This window comes from Anarhichas minor, unplaced genomic scaffold (assembly GCF_050575085.1).
Source record: "Anarhichas minor isolate MPS153535 unplaced genomic scaffold, ASM5057508v1 ptg000007l, whole genome shotgun sequence".
Classification (NCBI taxonomy): Eukaryota; Metazoa; Chordata; class Actinopteri; order Perciformes; family Anarhichadidae; genus Anarhichas; species Anarhichas minor.
In genome coordinates, this window is record NW_027466453.1 from 10,879,415 (window position 1) to 10,895,356 (window position 15,942).

General features: G+C 42.5%; 1 protein-coding gene across 1 annotated transcript; it reads right to left on the bottom strand.

The window, feature by feature from the left end:
• Nucleotides 1-12,991: 12,991 nt before the first annotated feature.
• ndufa4a (NDUFA4 mitochondrial complex associated a) lies at nt 12,992-14,976 on the bottom strand. The gene is made up of 4 exons (XM_076085760.1): nt 14,818-14,976; nt 13,947-14,035; nt 13,648-13,708; nt 12,992-13,269 (listed from the first exon to the last, which is right to left on the bottom strand). Exons 1-4 carry the CDS (start codon nt 14,857-14,859, stop codon nt 13,213-13,215), a joined length of 249 nt encoding a protein of 82 aa, XP_075941875.1. The 5' UTR covers nt 14,860-14,976; the 3' UTR covers nt 12,992-13,212.
• Between the last annotated feature and the right edge of the window lie 966 nt (nt 14,977-15,942).

The following is a 15,942-nucleotide window of genomic DNA, read 5'->3' on the forward strand; positions in this document are numbered from 1 at the left end:
TTTACATTTACTGTGCAGCTCGACTGACATATAATCGAAGAAGAAATGGATCGAGTCCTGACCACAATCTCTACATACATCTAATTAAGTGATTACCAGCGAAGAAGGAAGCCATTTTAATTGCAATGTGCTTTTAACTAAACTCAGTTAAAGCCATTAAACAGGATGAGTTGAAACCGAGCCCAAAGATAGAAACCATTGGCTGTCCCTCTCAGAGGCCTTTCTTAAATAATCATGGTGCCACTTGAAGCAGCATCAAGATACGCTGCAGACCGGGGGAATGGAAGCCAGTTACTGATATACAATTAATGCGACTTGGCAGCTGAGCAGACCTGTGTCTCTGGTCAATCTTTCCCAATCGTTCCCTCTTTCACACATGCATGCACATGCACACAGACACAAAAGGCAGGAGAAACATCAATAGCCTTCATTGCCACGTATTCTCACTTTGCTCTCCTCCTGTTGACAGACTCCTCCTCTCTCCCTCTGCTGATCTTCAGGCTGTCCTAATTCATAGATCCTCCCGAGGAACCATCAAAGTGCCTGTAGTATCACCATTATCTTTCTGCTGCTGTACTCGCTCGTTTTACCCCTTTGTGCACACTTTTTACACATATGGTGCAAGGGATGCACATACTAGTGGAGGTTGGGCAACAGTCCAGAAATGAATCCTACTCCCAGATGGTGAAGAGTATAGAGTGCGTTTGTGGATTCGTGTGAGTTTGCACATTCTTTTTCTTATTTCTCACCACCTCTTCTCTTCAACGTCGCTAAAGCTTTTTTGTTTGGAGCTCTGTGTGGGGGAAATGACCATACAAGTGTATGATGACGAAGGAGCTTCACTGCGCGTTTGTTAAAGGGAAACTCCGTCAATTTTACACATTTGTTTTTAGGTCTTAGGAAGCACTACTGCAAATATGAAAAAGTTGTATGTAAAGCCTTTTCCGTCTCTACCGTTTCAAAAGATTTGGTAAATTGTGATCACTTGAGTCAGCGTCAGATGGCGCTGAAGACTTCAAGTCTGAAAATTAAAAGAATCTGGACGTGCAGGCTGCATTTGCTGCTAGCATAGCACACTCCATTCTCAGACTGAACTGTCGGTAGTCAAGTTGCACCGTGGGTAACGTAGGAGTCAAGGCTTAACACTGAAGAAGAACACGTGGAATAAATAAAGCCGACATCTCTGGTTCTGCTGCAATGATTCTGATCAATTTGAGTCCGACAATCTTATAGGAGTGCAATTTTAAATTGGTGGAGTTCTCTTTTAAGGCTAAAACTAAAGCACATTTCCTCCTAGCAGCTTTCAATGTAAAATGGAAATAAAATCTGATTCAGCACCACGGACAGCTCCAGTCTAGAAATTGTCAAATGCCAGCATACAAAGAGAATTTGTGCATTTTATTGGGTTACAGTTAGGCTGCAATGAGCATGTTAGGCTTCTACAGACAAACGTTAGTCTTTGAACGCCTACAATAACACATTCCCTCTTCGAATCAATAATCCAATATGTTCAGTCAGAGATAACAGATGATCAGAAGATAGGTACTACGTGGTGCCAAGAGGCACCTCCATCACGCTTGGCTCACACATTTCAAGTGACGAGAGGGCCCGCCAAAAAGCATCTCCTGGGACTGCCAATCACCTCCAGTAATGATAACACCGGAGATAAATGAAGGCAATAACTAGCAATGGGATTAGACCTCTTATAAAAAGTGTGAATGAGGGAGATTTGGGACATTTGTCTCCTCCACTATAGTGCAAATTGGGCAACGCAGTGCAGTGAGAGCGTTTTTTAAATTTGCCATATTTAGCGGACATTATCATGGTACATTTTTCGTGAACAGTATGTGTATTTAGCAAACTTAAAGCAGACGGAAAATGTAAAATTTCAGCGTTTGAGCTTAAGGTCAAGAGAGTCAACATTTGGCACCTAAATCATATCTAGATTACCGTCAGTTACCTTCTATAGGATGTCTGTCTAGGAACTCAATCGTTAATATTTCACCCAAACATTTTAGCTATCCTGACACAAGAATTGTCCATATGAGCCTCCAGTGTTTGTATACATATCAGCTGTTGTCTCACAGAAACCTAGTAATAACATATATCCATATTATCTGAAATGCTCTCAGGTTTTGGAAGCAAAACCTTCCTCTCTGACAGCCTATTTTCGCGCCATGTAATTTATTCTTTCTGTGCTTGCCGTTACCTGCAGGAGAGATCAGACGCTGTTTAGAGCATCTATAATAGTACCACGTGCTCCTAGAGGAGTGTTATCACACCTTCAAATACCTATTTCCACCTCATTTAACTGGTTTTAGGGTGTGGAAGCCTGTCACATAACATCTATTACTCTGGTGAACATTATCCAAGGTTTCTGAAAACCTGATGGTTGATTGTGAGAGTGAACTAAATGATCTGACTGTTTTTGAGCCATTGATTTCTTTACGATACATGCGATTGTACTCATCACACACAAACTGCAATGATTGCACTGTAATGAGCAGTGAGGAATCGATAAATGCATTCTATATGTGAGGAATGCATACACATAGACTTTGAGTCCTCGTGGAAGGAAACCATTTTATTTCATTGAATATAAAAAAAAACATTATCAAGGGTTTGTGAACAAACAACCTGGATCATCACACAGAACCCAACAGCACATCTATTAAGGCTAATCATCGTGAATAGATGGACATTGGGGTCCATGGAGAGCTGAGATTAAACCCAGCAGGCACCAGAGACAAACAATTTGTGGCACTGAAGCTAATATGCAGACAAGAAAACAAGCGTTTCGGGGTTTTTTGCGCTGATTACTCGCTCGTTTCTTTACGTGACCAGTGATGTTTTCAGATGATGAATTTACATTTGCACAGTCGAGCTGTTTATTACACAACTGGTACACTTTGGCACAAGTGACAAAGTACACTATGTCTTCACTCCAAATGAAAGTTCAGCATGTCTTGTCAATTCCTTTTTTTAATTTCCAGTTGCGTTGCGGAAGCAAATTTGCATGTAACCTGAAAGCAATAATAGGACATCATTTGCATGTTATATTGTGGTAAGCCATCCACCAACTGCTGTTCCCTTTAAAACTCATTCAAAGATTACAGGAAATACGGAGCAAGCTTTTAAATTGGACTCTTCTTCTTTTGAAGGGAACTCAAGGGACGATAGTTACCAGCAAAGAGGTGATAAAGACTCTAAACAATGAAGTGTTCAGTACAATACATTCAAGAGGAAAATGTTGCGTCAGTTCAGGAATAATAAGCATGATTTGTAATAGTAATGTTCCTGAAATAATAGACCTACGAGCTTTATTTTGCCCTTTTGGTTTTATTGTTTGTCTGCTAAATCTGACATGAATCAGATTAAATGTTACAGTGTGGGTATAATTATATAATGGGACAGACAAAAAGCTCTCCAGTAGGCTAATGTGCCTGCGGTTGCTGCCCGCTCGACTTCAGATGGGACCCAGTAGGCCTAATTGGCTACATACGGCCTAATCAGACTTGCTGGATTGTCTTGCTTAACATTTTATCCCCATCCTTGTATCAATTTTCAACTAAATTAGCCCGGTCCACCAGAGATGTAGCAGAATTAGGCAGGGGGGGGGGGGGGGGGGGGGGGGGGGGAGGAGGGGCTGCTATCACAGCACTTCGCCATCACAGTATTCAGTCTGCCACAGTGGAGGCTGCATGGTGTGCCTAATGTCATTCAGAGGCCATATGCCCTGTGTTACATGTCGTTAATGTGTCAAAGGAGCACTGGGGTTCAGCATTACTTCACTGACACATTCAGAGAGGTTATACCGCCCCCTGTAGGGACTAAAGTTTTGGGGGCTCTAAGTGGACCCCTCTCCATATTGTGTGCGTGGGAGGACGTCACCCAGACATGGTGCCCTGTAGAGCTCTGCAATGAAGTAAGCTATGTCATCTTAAATTAGCTTGTAAGCAAAAGCTTGGAAAATAAAGCCCAGAAGGGCTGAATTATCTTTTAAATTATCTTTCAAAGTAGATTTAATAACACGTGGGTGGAAACAAGGTGAAGAGACACTTTAAAAAGGAGTGGATTTTACAAAAACAGTGTTGATCTCTTCAAAAGCATTCTTCTTTAAAAATAATAATAATAATATTGCATGTTCCCAATGTTTTATCTGCTCGTTGACAAAGGGCTTTGGCATTGGTTTCAAACTTTATAAGAATATGATGTTAAGAATATGTCACATTACAACATTTTTCTTTAAAAAAAAGAAATTGCATTTCCATCACAGTCAAGAATCAATTATGCTCAAAACCAAGAATAAAGGAATAGAATTGGCATGAAATCTTTTTACAAACCCTAGATAATGTACAGCCACAGATGAGCGCCGATGGGCTTGTGGAGGCCCCCCCCCCCACCCCGAGGGTCTGAGGCACTAACCATTGCTTGGCTGAGGACCTCTATTGCATGTTATTCTCCATCTTTCTTTTCCTCATTTCTCGCTGCCATTGTCTCTTTAATAAAAAGGCACTAAATGCCCCAAAATAAAAAAATACTGTTGAAAAGAAACTTTCTGGAAGAAGAGAAACCCAAATATGCAGTTATCTGGGGACACATCTGTGTCATCTGCATCTGTACTGTTGATCAGATTTCTCTCTGTGCCTGTTTGCTGAATACGACTTTAGAAGAAGATATTGTATATCAGTCTAACTTAACTTGCAGCCCTTTTTTATTTCCACATTTCACGTCTCCATATTTGCTCTCATTGATTTAGTTTTGAATTATGAAACTGCAGACTGAAGACGGCAACAGCAGCAGAAGAAACAACTGGAGTAAAATCTTTGATCAGAAAAGCGTCGAAGTGTGCTGATAATGAAGTGCTCTTCATTCTGCTGGGCCACACTATACAAGCATATAAAAGGAGTGTGGCAGGTGGAGGGGATGAGAGCGGGAGAAAGGAGGCTGTGAGCCGTCTGATCGGCGATGACGAGGAGAAAGGAAAGTTGCCTTGGCTGTGGGCAGATGCTGGTTGCAGTGCCAGCTGGTGGGGGGTGGGCCCACCTGTCTCTGGCTCTCCCCGTCTCCCTCTTCTCCACTGTGGAGAAAGCGACAGATGGAGTCCGAAGGTTCTGCTCCGGTCCCAGCGTTACTTCTTCGGGTCTGTCCCACCCCGGCCTGAGGGCACCGTGCCAGGGGAGACCGATACCAAACCCTCCACCGCCACAAGGGTCAACTGCTTACAGAGAGGGCTCGCCCCTCTTTCTCCCACAAACACTGTGCTGCCTCCCCATGGACGTAAGCAACAACTGCATCTTTGCGATGAAGCCCTGGCTGAGCGGAAGCGTTTCTTTTATACAGACAAAACATGCCCTCTCAAGGTCTCTCAACAATGCCAGCTTTGAAATGATCACGGCTGGAGGCGTCACGTAAGCGGCTCGTTTTTTCCAATAGGATAGAGAGGGAGAGGTGCCAAGCTGATGTGAAGCTGTACTATCCCCAAGGAGTGCTTTGGACGTATGGTGATGCATGTGGACTGTGTGGCAGCACGACAAAGAGAGCCTCGTGATGCACGGTGGAGGTCAAAAGGGACGTACTGAAGTCCATCACAGGGTGTTTCGGTGACCTTTGGGTCATTGCTTTTGCGATAAATCAATGCATGGTCTCTGAAGAAGCCCAGACAGCTCATTAGGGATCCTTTAAGAAACCGAGCCACCCACACCAGTCGTTCTACTGGACCTCCTATTAACCTGCCGCTCATTTGTTTGTAACGATGCACGGGGCTCTCGTTAGAAGGAGGTGGTCCACATGAAAGAGAAAGCAGAAAATTCTAAATGCTGTCGTTACAGTAGCTCCTTCAGAACTCGCACCTGTTCCCTGTTATCTCTCTGCAAAGTAATACATTCTTCCCTGTTTGGGTTTTTACCAGAATTAGCCTTGATATTTATGAGCGTCCATTTCATTATCACTAGAGCTGAATCATGACTAAAGGCCTCTCTTCAAAGCAGCATTGCTGGTCTGTCTCTCCTCCCAGCAGCCCACGCTGCTCCCCGAGGAGCCTTTAGAGCACATTAATGGATTCTCTGCCATTCAGGAAGAAAGTTATGGTTGTAGCAAAAGCTTCCTTTCAACGATAAACAAATCGGACCAAACCCCAAGGAAGTTATCGATATTTAAACAGGCTTCTTAGATCCTGTGTTTGACCGTAAGGGCGACAGCGTGGACGCTTCGACAACGACCAGGAGCCCAAAGGGATGGACAAAATAGCTCTCTGATGAACCACAGGGTATCATGGGAGATCCGTCTTTACTCACAGGAGAGTATAGATTTAGAGGTTTCTCCCAAAGCCTTGCAGGATTGTAATACGTTGATTTAAAGGAAATTATCTGGAGATTTTCCCACTGCACAAAAAAAAATGAAATGAGTTTTCCACTGGCCCAAAGAATTGACTGAGGGACGTGTAAAGAAAGTCAGTCCAACGGTTTGATATTATCCGGACCGACAAAGCTTCTCAATTATCACCGTACATGAAATGAATCTAAAGAGACCAATTTTCGCCAAATAATCAAGCCATTATCATTCATGACTCAATCACAGTGGAAATTACCAAGTCTCTGCCTGAGCCCAGCAGTGGGCAAGAAAAAAAAAAAAGAACAGACATGCAAGCAAACAAAGGGATGATAATGGAGCTCGAACCAGTTTGTGGCTCCAGTGGGACCAGTGTTGATGTGCGTCACTGAGGATTGGCGAGATATGGGCGCTCTGCCATACCTGAACCTGATTGAGTGCAAATTAAATCTTGTTTCATCATTTGAATGGAAGGCAAAGAATGAGCGAAAATGGCCAACAATCTATTTGGAGGCAATATCTGTAAAGAAAATCATATCAAAAGAACATTCAGGGACCATGTTCCCTCTGAGCTGAGTGCACTTGGTGAGTTACTTCTTTTTTTCTATCAAAATGACAAAACATCTTGCAAATTGTTTTGCTTTGTCCCTAATAGGAAGCTGATAAAGTCAATGTGTCAATGCTGCATTTTGGGAAACTAGTGCCATGCCCATTCCAAACGGGCCTGTTCAGAACGGGCCGACTACTTGGCCTCCGGTGTTGCTGCATGCAGCTTTCTCGAGAACCGCTCATCTTAAGAAGTTCACACTCGACACAGGTTAATAGGGGATTTGTCTCAATACACGACACAGTGTGTACATAACGTACTACTTATAAACATGTCCTGCAGTTCGCAAGAGCTCACACTCGACACTGCCCCTCTTTGGGTTCTCCTCAGCAATGCACCCGCAGAGTGGGACGTCGACTGGATGAACGGTTGTTGAGAAAGACAGACTCCTTCCATTCTAGTTGGATGCACTCATGTTGCTTTCTTGCCAAAGCGTTGGATGAGAATACGGATATCACTTTCATACTGTTACGTATGGTGATTAGCTTAGCTTAGCACTAAGACAGCAACAGGGGAAAACACAAAATCTGGGAGCTGGAAAAAAAAGATTGTGGAATTTTTTTTTTTTTTTTTCAACCCAAAGCAGCGACTTCCTAAAATCTTATCATCAGACTTCAGAAGGTGATTGCTACAAATCAAGAAACAGCACATGGGTGTAAACCCCTGTAAAAACTACAACATGACGTTTTTACTCAAAACTAAACAGACAAGATATAACGTTTTAATTTGTGAGTTTTAGAAGTGTTGCTGGGTGAATTTTATTACTTTTGATCAAAACCAGGCTCATTTATCCCCCATTAAAAGCACATTTTTGCTATTTGAGTGTCAAAACGTTATGTTTACTGTTGCATATGTAGCAAACTGACAAGGCTCCTACACTACAACACCAATGCAGGAGTGCTATTTTTGAGTGAATAACAGTATTTTTTAAGATCATAAATAAAGACAGTAAGTTGGAGAGCAGGAGGTTGTCTTTTATTGAACAAGCGTTTTTCAATAATTATAATAACTTTGTGGAGAAAAACAACATGCAAAAGAAGAAACACTTCACTAGTAATTCACAACACACCAGATCAGTTGCACCTCGCTTGAAAACCATAAAACCCGATGTGCTTTGGCTCAGGTTCACAAACAGAAACGGCAAATGTAGGAAATCTGTTATAGAAACAACATTAAAACCCTAAAGCAGCAGCTGACAACCCACGCTGATGGCCATGTGCGAAAGGCTCCCAATTAATTTGTCGGTGGGAACCTTGTCTCGTCGGTGCAGCAGTCTCCCACAGTCTGGACTTTAGCTGAAAACATCAACATTGCCACTTGTTTCTTAGAGAACCAAAGGCTGCAACTGTGAGCCTCTTATATGCAAAATTGATTATGTGAGTAACATTTAAAGGCCGTAACTACAGTCTACAAAACATGAAATCTGTTTAAAGCCTACCAGTTTGAGTTGTTAATTTTAAGCACAAAGGTAACATACCTGTCACATGTCTTCATACCAGCATACATCACAAACCAGGAAGTGGTAGGACCCCAGACAACAAGAGCTGGCTGTGACTATGCCTGTGTTCATATGTCCTGTTATGTGGGTGGAGAGTTACATCAACCACTGGTTACACCTGCCCTCCTCAACAGTCCCTGGGGGCTACACATAGCATGAACATGGAAGCTTTTGGTTATGCGACAGTTTTGCTTCGTCACCAAACATGTCTTTGTACAGATGCACATTGAGTTTGAATACAATGGGATCATCTTCATAAAGATCAAAACTGTCAAATTAAAATAGTTAGGGCTCAGGGTCGTTTCTGGAGACCTGTGTGACACTCGGTCACCGGTTCGTCCTCAGAGGTTCATGTTTGGATGCTGTTTTGGATTGTTTGTGGTGTGGTTGGTGGTGTGTGGATATGCTGTTTGGATAGCGTGTGGATGGAGTCTGGTTGCTGGTGTCAGCGTGGCTCTAATCAGCTGTTGGCAGGCGGATGAGCGGGCGGTCTCTCCCCGCGGCGGCACCCAGGGTCGAAAGCCGGTTTGAAGTTTAATGATGCCAGCTGCCAGCTCCACCAGGCTGTGTGCGCTAACGAGCTGGCACTGGCGGCGGACTAGGCCGCGGCGGTAGCACCTGGAAATGTAGCACACGTTTCAGAGGGGCGGGGCTCCACCCGGGCTGTTGAGGGGCCTGCTTGAGACCCAGGACGGCACCCAGAGGCCCGTATCTCTTTGAAGAGCGCCCCAATTTCCATATTTCATTACGCACTGCTGACTGACAAGGCCCAGCCAGATGTTCTATTTTCAGCTATTTAAATTTTGACCTGCTTTCCTACCATGGATGCAGAAAAAACAAAACAGATTTCATCTAAACACAGATGCCAATGATGATGGGAACTTGCATCGGGCGTGTCTTACAGTTTTTGTGACCATTCTTCATGTCTTTCCATCCCAAGGAGAATAACCACACATTAGATGTTGCTCTTTAACTTACAAATCCCTTTTCATTTGGTTGACAATCTATCCTGAAGCATCCGCTGTCTTGATCAAGGACACTTTAACAAGAGACACGCTGTTGTTTTTAGGGATCAAACCTGAGACCTTGTATTTATGAGACAATCTCTAACCATCCAGCCTGCCCAGCGCTATATTGGCTCCAAAGTGAGTGATGCGTGTTCTGAAACACCACATAAAGCATGCTCGCACAGCTCCTCTGTCCCTGAGATATCGGGGATGATTAATTCCTGTGGTATTCCTGTTGAAATGGCTGTTAGATTGCAGTGGCCTTACTCAATCCCTCATGCAAAAATACATCGACAACCCTGACCTTTTTGTGCATCTGCTGCAAATGGCACTTTGTCATCCTGTGTGAGCAAGCTCAAGGATCAATGTGATTTTGTTGGAATAAAACTTCTACGACGCGGAAGAAAAAGAAGGAGTGTGTGTGTCCGTGTCTGGGCTTTGCGAAATTGAAAAACTCTTGAAAGAGAAGTAATGACGAAAGAGGGGAAAAAAACAAAGGACGAAGCAGCGGCGAAGCACAGCGAGTACGAGTGGAGAGCAGCTCAGAGTTGAACACCAAATGGCAAAAAAATGAGAGACGCTCTCTCTGCGAGAATCAGAGGGAGAAAGGTTTTCACTCATTACTCCACACAGCTCACAGCAGGGGGGGGAAAGCAGTTCCCTCCGTAATGCATCCGAGTTTGCATGTCTATGACTCAGGGAAAACAGAAAGGTAATTGAGAGGTAACTAAGGCATCACAGAGGCAATATTGACACCAAGATAAAAGCGGATGAAAGCGAGAACTGTTTTTCTTCTTTTCTCCTCGGTTCAGAATACCAGTAAGTTAATAAACTGAAGAGGTTGTGTTGATTTGTGGCCATGTTGTTGGACTGTTCTATACTCTATGTCTAATTGAGACAGCACATGCTTCTGCATCTGCAGATCTGAAGTTCAGAGAGAGTCGACACAGGAGTTAGAAAGATAATCATCATCTTTTCTTGTTTTTGAGCTGGAAAGTGGAGGAGATATCACCAACGGCCCAGACTGTATGATAAAACGATGCCCAGTGTTTTGTGTAAAGCACCAAACAGCAGACGGACAAAGTCAGCAACTAGCTGGTGAACACAGTGGAGCATTTTATCACTAAAGAGGCAGATATTATGAGTATGTGGAGAGCCAAACGGAGCGAAATAAAACTCCGGATGGTCAGAAACATGACTCATCGTCATTGATAATGTTGCCCTGTATCTGTTGGATGCCTAATTGGGCAACTATTTGCTAACACATTGACCGCAACAATATTACAAGGTGATAATATGTGAGTTTTGAATTTTGAGATTGTTGTGCTGCCTCCAAGTGGGCGGGAACAATAATAGATTTAGGTTCAAAGCAGCAAAACGTAAGCAGAAATGAGTATAAAGTCAGTGACATCACTTAGTTTAGTGGGTGAAAAAAATAAACGATAAAAAGCAGTAATTTCAGTGAGCTAAATGTCATCCGCATTTCTGCATAATCTCCACAGCTGAACTTTAATGATCAGTGATACAACGCAGGAGTTTGTGCACTTCGACATAGAAGAGGAAATCTGAACTGCCATATTCTGCATGGACATTCCAGTAAAACAACTTGAATTATATAATATGGCTTTTTATAAGCGAACAATATTACCGAGCAACCAAGACATCTGTGCATGAGTGTGGGTGTGAGATGACACAAGTGTATTTATCCCTCCTGCTCTTGCACACACTTTCAAACTCACACAGTCCCTGTGAAAATGCTTTAGTAAGGACTTTTGTTAGAATGAATGGTGCAGGATCCGCTGCACTCCCCCCGTTTCTAGACTGCCTGATCTTTGGCATGACCTTTAGAAGACAATTTGCAGCAGCAATCGCCTTGCGCCTCGCCTCACATTATTTTCCCTCATTATTTTTTCAATGTTGCCATTGTAGCGTGGCAGAAAAAAGGCTGGATTCAACGGAGGGGTCAGGGGTCAGGGGTCGGGAGGGGAGAAGGGTAAAGATGCGGGTCAGATTGGCTCTACAGTTTTGTTCAGCCGGTGTCCTCGGAGAATTCATCGCCACGAAGCCATTTGAACTCTGAACCCTCTGGCTGGCTGTCAAAAGCTGTCCCTCAGTGTTGGCGACGGACTATAGAAAAGCTCTTCAGCCAGCAGCAACGGGCCGGACAATGGCTGCTGAGTTTTAATGTCGGGCAACAAAACCTGGAACTTGAGAACGGAAACAATCTATGTTCTCTGTACTGAGTTACCATCCTGAATCGACATCTCAGGTCTGCTGTAAAAACAAATAAATACGGTCTCCATGAATTATTAGATCTGAAGGATTGATACAAAATGTTCTACAGACATTCCAGGATGAATACTGCTAACTTTGGTGATCGTCATACTTTTCCTCTATCACGATTTAGATTTGTGGTTTTGAGTTAAATGTCTCGACAACTACTGGATGGATTGCCGTCAAATTTGGGAGGGACATTACGCTCGCCTCTAGGTGATCCCTTAACTTTCCATCTTGTGCCGAAGACTTTGGTTTATGGCCAAATACTTGCACAACCACAGCATGTCACTTTACTTTTATTCTGCTTTCTTTAAGTAAACACAGGTTACATAAAAAAATAAATAAAAATGAGCTGAGGAATATAAAGGCACGTTGTGTTATTTCCAATTTTCAACACCAGCTGAACTGATATAGCGCTAGAACAATTAAAATATTGTTCCAAAGCGGAGCACAGTTACATGCTGTGCCTGAAGTTAATTCTCACTTCTCCAGGTGTAGAAGAAGAGATGCGCGAGCGCCTCAGCCGTGGAGAGGGTGGGTGGAGAATTAAGACGTGGGCTTCTATTCAAATATGAAGGTGTCCTTGACATTTCCTGCACTGCGTTGGCTGCTCATCCTTGTCACATCCCCCCCCCCCCCCCGAGCTGCATATAGGGCAGAGCGACCTGTTGACATTTACAATCTCATCTGGCTAAGAGAGCGATGGCATTCTATAAAGAGGAACACCGCCACGTGTCCTGCAATTGTTCAGTGTCGAACGAGAACACGTTATTGCCTTAATAGAAATAGAAGTCAACCTTTTGAGAGAGCCTTTGTCTTACTCTTCCCTTTACACAGCTTAGAGACTTCTTCTTCATCAGAAGCTCTGGGTAGGCTTCATAAACTGGATGAGGTTTTATCACCCAAGTCTTCTGGACTGCCACAGCGACCACCAGAGGGAGGCTACAGCTCAAATGTAAGTAAAAGGTTAAAGTCTGCCCATGCCATACCAGTAAGGCTCTGGATGGCGGCCAAGAACCGTGTGGCACTTAACTCACCCGCAGTTGGTCACGGCAGGACAAGGTGAAATGAGGTGAAAGCCCATATAGTAACAGCAAAGCATGACATGATTGTAAACAGAGTGTGGAGGGTGTTCTGGGTGGCAACGCAAATCGTGTATTTAGAGTAAATATAAACTTTTAAGTGACAAAACAAACTAAAACATGATGGAAGCTCAAGGACATGGAAATCAAAGTGCCCAAAAAATGGAGTCAGGATGAATGAAACGGGCTCTTTTCTCTGTATGGAGGAGAAAAGTCTCCTTCACTTTATTGAAAACCATTGAAAATAAGTGACATGTTCTTTAAATGCCAATTGGATGCGATGAGGAAACTTAAATATGATTCAACTGTGCGGGTTTAGCCTCTGCATCCCTTGGTCTCCCAGAGGAAGCTCCAAAACGGGGCTGTGCGGATCAGCTCTTCTTTGTGCTTTTGGTCCAGAAGATGGGATCTTTAGAAATCAGGGCCATTCTTCTTCAGCTTGCTGTAGTCCACGTTAACTGCGTAGAACTGAAAATACAAATCTCAGCTCAAGAACAAACACGTGACATGAAAATGCCCTGGCAACAAAGGTGAATAATAAAATCTAAGAAGGTTAAATACTTGTTCCTGAATACATCAGCATTCTTGTCATCTCTAGAAAACTCCCATGATTACTTTTGAATAAGTGTGTGGAGTTAATGACTTCATCCGATTTGTTTCTACAAGTCAACGTTAACCAGATTATGTCATTTGATTAATCCAACATAATGAATAATCCATGGCTCAGCCACACGTCTGGCAAAGATCCATACAATGATCCCTGATTACAACAGCCTTCAGCACAGAGAACCAACACTGCAACACAGCACGACTATTAAGATTCCCCGAGAGGAGACGGAGGCACACCTTGTACTGATCAGTCGGGGCCATCTTGTTCCAGGGCTCTGGGTTGTTCTTGCGATCCCAGCTGCAAGAGGAGAATCAGGTACACATTGTGAAAGATGAATCAGGAGGGACTGTAACTAGATACTCGTGGGTGAGTAGCAACATATTTAGTTACATTAGCTGTCGGCCTCTCTACATTTTTTCTCATCTCAATAGATGTAAATGACATGTGTACAACCCCATTCCAAACCCCTCATTTGCCAAAAATAGTAAAATACACCAGAAGTTTCTCGTGTCACAACTTGGCGTTAAGTCCTTACCACACATCAGGGTTTCTCAAGGCCAGACGAGCCAGGTACATCATGGACATGGCTGTCCCTCCACTGATGAAGAACAAAAGGGGGATCAGCTGTAGGAGACAAGACAGGAAGATAAGAAACCTTCACGAACAAAAAGGCTAAATATCACAGCTCAAGAAAGAGCTGAGTAAACACACTGAGGCTGCTGGCAGCTTGTATAAACAGTAAACATTTCTCTGTACGACTAGTCAGGGGAAAAACGGCTTTAAATTAGACTGTTACCTGAAAAATATTAAACTTTAATGTGTTCACTCTGACTCAATTTCTTTGCCCTGACAGACGACAGCTGCCACATATTGAGACACGATAGTTTAGTTTAATTACGTTACTTGTTATGTTTACAACTATATTTCAGTCACCACTTATTGACTCAAGTCAAATAAAATCTGTACATGAAAAGTATGTGAGGTTTCTAGTGAGAGTAAACATCTAGAAATGCTACCTGCTAACGCTACCTAGCCAGCTAACTAGTAGCATGTGGTGCTATTTGCAGACCCTCTGTTTAGCTAACCAACAGTTGCTATCGACTTCTGGGTCCTGACCTGATTTGACTCCAAAATATCTACTGACTAAAGTCCCGTCACTTGTTTACATAAGGAAACAGATTATTCCATGATTGCAACAGAAAACAATTTAAAAAAAGTGAAACTTCTTTTAATATTTAACATAACTTTCTCAAAGTCAGTGCGGTCAAAGTCAGAGTACTAGCTTAGCTAAAGCTAACTAGTTTAGCTAAAATAGGTTAGCAACACGAATCCACAGATGACGATGATGGGATTTGAAAGTAACATCTAACACGAATCTGTATTGTATATAACCGGGATGTACTCACAGCTGGGTGGCTTTTAAGCTGTTTACGCAGTACGGCGAGCATCTTTACCCCGTTAGCGAAGGTTGTACAGAAATAAACGGATTAAAACAAGTGTCGCCAACACGGTGCGCAATTTAATCTGCAAAATCGAGCAGGAAGAAAGGCGGACGACCCGCACGAATAGGATGCGAGAGATAGTGCCTGACTGATAGTAACGAAAACACACGATTATTAATTATTATGTGTACCATGTAGAGCGTTTATGTCACAATGAATGTAATGAATACAGAGACATTTTATAGGGTTTCATCAATATGCTGCTGTGTGGCTTCAACTTTTATGTTCACACTGCATTTTATTCTGGCAAATCTACGAAATGTTGATCATGTTGATGCTACAATCACTAATGTCCAACCCCAAAACAAATCTGTATTGAGCATATATTTTTCTCTCTAAAGAGCTGAAGTTTTGGCCTAAATGTATATAATGTATGTATTTAATCCTGTTTCACATAACGTCCTTGTGGCTAATGTTTAATCATTTTATTTACTAACTCTACCTTGTGCATTAGTTTAATTCTCTTCTGATGATTGAAATGCCAGCATTTAACAAACAAATAAATAAGTCTATTTAGTTAATGAATGTCAGTGACATGATGGCGATAACAGGAGACTCCTGTCTCTTGCATCAGTGTGAGGTGGACTGCCTGTGTCACAGAGTGACAGCAGGGGGCGCTGTTTATCTCCATCAGACGAGAAGGAAACTTTTCAAGAAAGTCGATTAGTTACAAAAATACAAAAGTTCTCAATATCAGCTGTCAGATCTTTTACTTTAGTAAAAGTAGTAATAACACAGTGTAAAAATAATCTTAGTCCTGCAATAAAAAACTATTTAAGAAAAAGCACATACACTTAAAGTCCCAATAGTAAAAGTAATATGCAAAACAACTAATTTCAGAATAATATATATTATATAACCGTCTAATAATAATTGATGCATTTTTATGTTTATCACTTTGATGTTTCAGCAGGTATAAAGGTGGAGCTAGTTTTAATTAATTGACATGCTGCCGAATAGCTTGATCTATAATATATATATATAATACATCAGAATGTATTTGTTCATTTGATTTTGTATTCACCTGAA